Consider the following 1,844-nt stretch of genomic DNA (forward strand, 5'->3'; position numbering starts at 1 on the left):
TGCAGCTCCTCAGCTTACCAGCCCTGGTCAAACTGTCCAACCCATGCCAGCAGGACAACGGACGTTAAATGATGATGATGAGGAGGAGGAGGAGGATATCTAAAGAAGGAACGTTGCTGTGTGAGGCTGGAACAAAGCGAGAAGGTACAAAGTAAACAACAAAACAAACATTAAACAATTCAGATGAGGATTGGTTACCATTAGAAACAATACTAGTCATAATGGTTATATCTTGTGTATCAAATCACCATTGTAAGTATTTCTACTTAGATATCTTGCTCAAGTTCACTAAAGTTGACATTTTCTTCCCAGGTAAGCTTGATCCTTGTCAATTATTTAACGGAGGTTGCAGTCAGGGATGTCATCCTGCACCCAATGGAGAAGCTGAATGCTCGTGTAATGGAACTTCATCTGTAGTGAGTAAATACAAAACATGTATCCCCCAGAACCACAACTGTTCAGATACTGAATTCGTTTGTTCAAATGGAAAGTGCATTTACAAAAGTTGGGTATGTGATCAGGACGATGACTGCAAGGATGGTTCTGATGAAAACAGCAACTTGTGTGGTCAGTATTTCATTATTTAATTTATGGTCATTGTCATCATACTTTCTATTATTTTATTGTTTTAGTTAATGGGCAGTGGTCATGTTGGGGCAACACCTTGAAGTGTTTTAGTCGATCATATAGACTCCAGAAATTATTTTTTAAGTCTGATATCTATTTTATTGATTTCTATTTATCAAACTTCTAACATTGAGTACGTATACAAAGAAGAGATTTTTATTGTCAATGTAGAGGCAGAGAGAAGCCTAGCACACACACAAATGCACACAAACACATATGCATACAAACGCATACATATGCACACATACATACACACATATACATAGGCACATAAACACATACATGTATTTATAAATATAATAAATGATGATGGATGGACAGTGACAGTGCAATTCACACTACAAACGTTTTGATAACATGGTAATTTTTTTTGCAATTGCTGTATTTCAAAAACTCGTGATTTGTTTTATGTAATACACCAATTGCATGTAAATTGCTATGCTATTGAAACATATGTAGCACGTAGTGAACAGTCATCACCCATTCATCTTCACCATGTGACATGTGGAGATAGCCTTGCTACAAAGAATGGAGTTGCAAAATACTTGCTATCATTAAATAATTGTGATTATGTTAATTAATTTTGTGATTTAATGATAGAATGGGAATATTAATTCATTAATATCTCTATATTGTACATGTTGAGGTTTTCTAAACTGATATTAAAATGATATGGGAACACAAAACAGTGAGAATCAAAGTAAATTCCTGGGATTCATAGGACTGGTTATCCCATTTTACCTGGATGAGATGCCAGTCCATCACAGCATTACTCATTTATAGGTGAGTGAACTGGACAAACATAAAATGAAGTATATTGCTCAAGAACCCAACATACTGCCCAATATAGGAATAAAAACTACAATTTGGCAGTTGTGAATGCAACAACGTAACCACTAGGCTACATGTCTTCACAATAATGCGTGTATTCATTCATAATTGTTTTTTTTTTATTCTGTATAATATATTTTATAAAATGAATTAATTAATTAATTAAAATGAGCTTCTTTCATCATTGCATTTATAACTTCACCAAGTTTAGAATTTTTTGCTTTATTAAATCCATTTACATGTCACATTATTCTCATTTTATGTTGTATGATTACCACTGGGAACTAATATATGCTCCTCTTCACCAGCGACCCACACTTGTGAGAAGACTCAGTACAGATGCAACAACGGACGCTGTATCAATCATCTGTTTCGTTGTGATTTCG

General features: G+C 34.5%; 1 protein-coding gene across 1 annotated transcript in view; it reads left to right on the forward strand.

The window, feature by feature from the left end:
• The window catches only part of LOC106881999 (low-density lipoprotein receptor-related protein 2), an 84,414-nt gene that overhangs the window by 44,422 nt on the left and 38,148 nt on the right, over positions 1–1,844 (forward strand). The window contains 2 exon segments of the mRNA XM_052969906.1: positions 313–567; positions 1,767–1,844. The exon segment at positions 1,767–1,844 is cut by the window's right edge and continues 4 nt beyond it. Coding sequence (XP_052825866.1) covers positions 313–567; positions 1,767–1,844 — 333 coding nt within the window.

The sequence above is a fragment of the Octopus bimaculoides genome, chromosome 8, assembly GCF_001194135.2.
Source record: "Octopus bimaculoides isolate UCB-OBI-ISO-001 chromosome 8, ASM119413v2, whole genome shotgun sequence".
NCBI lineage: Eukaryota > Metazoa > Mollusca > Cephalopoda > Octopoda > Octopodidae > Octopus > Octopus bimaculoides.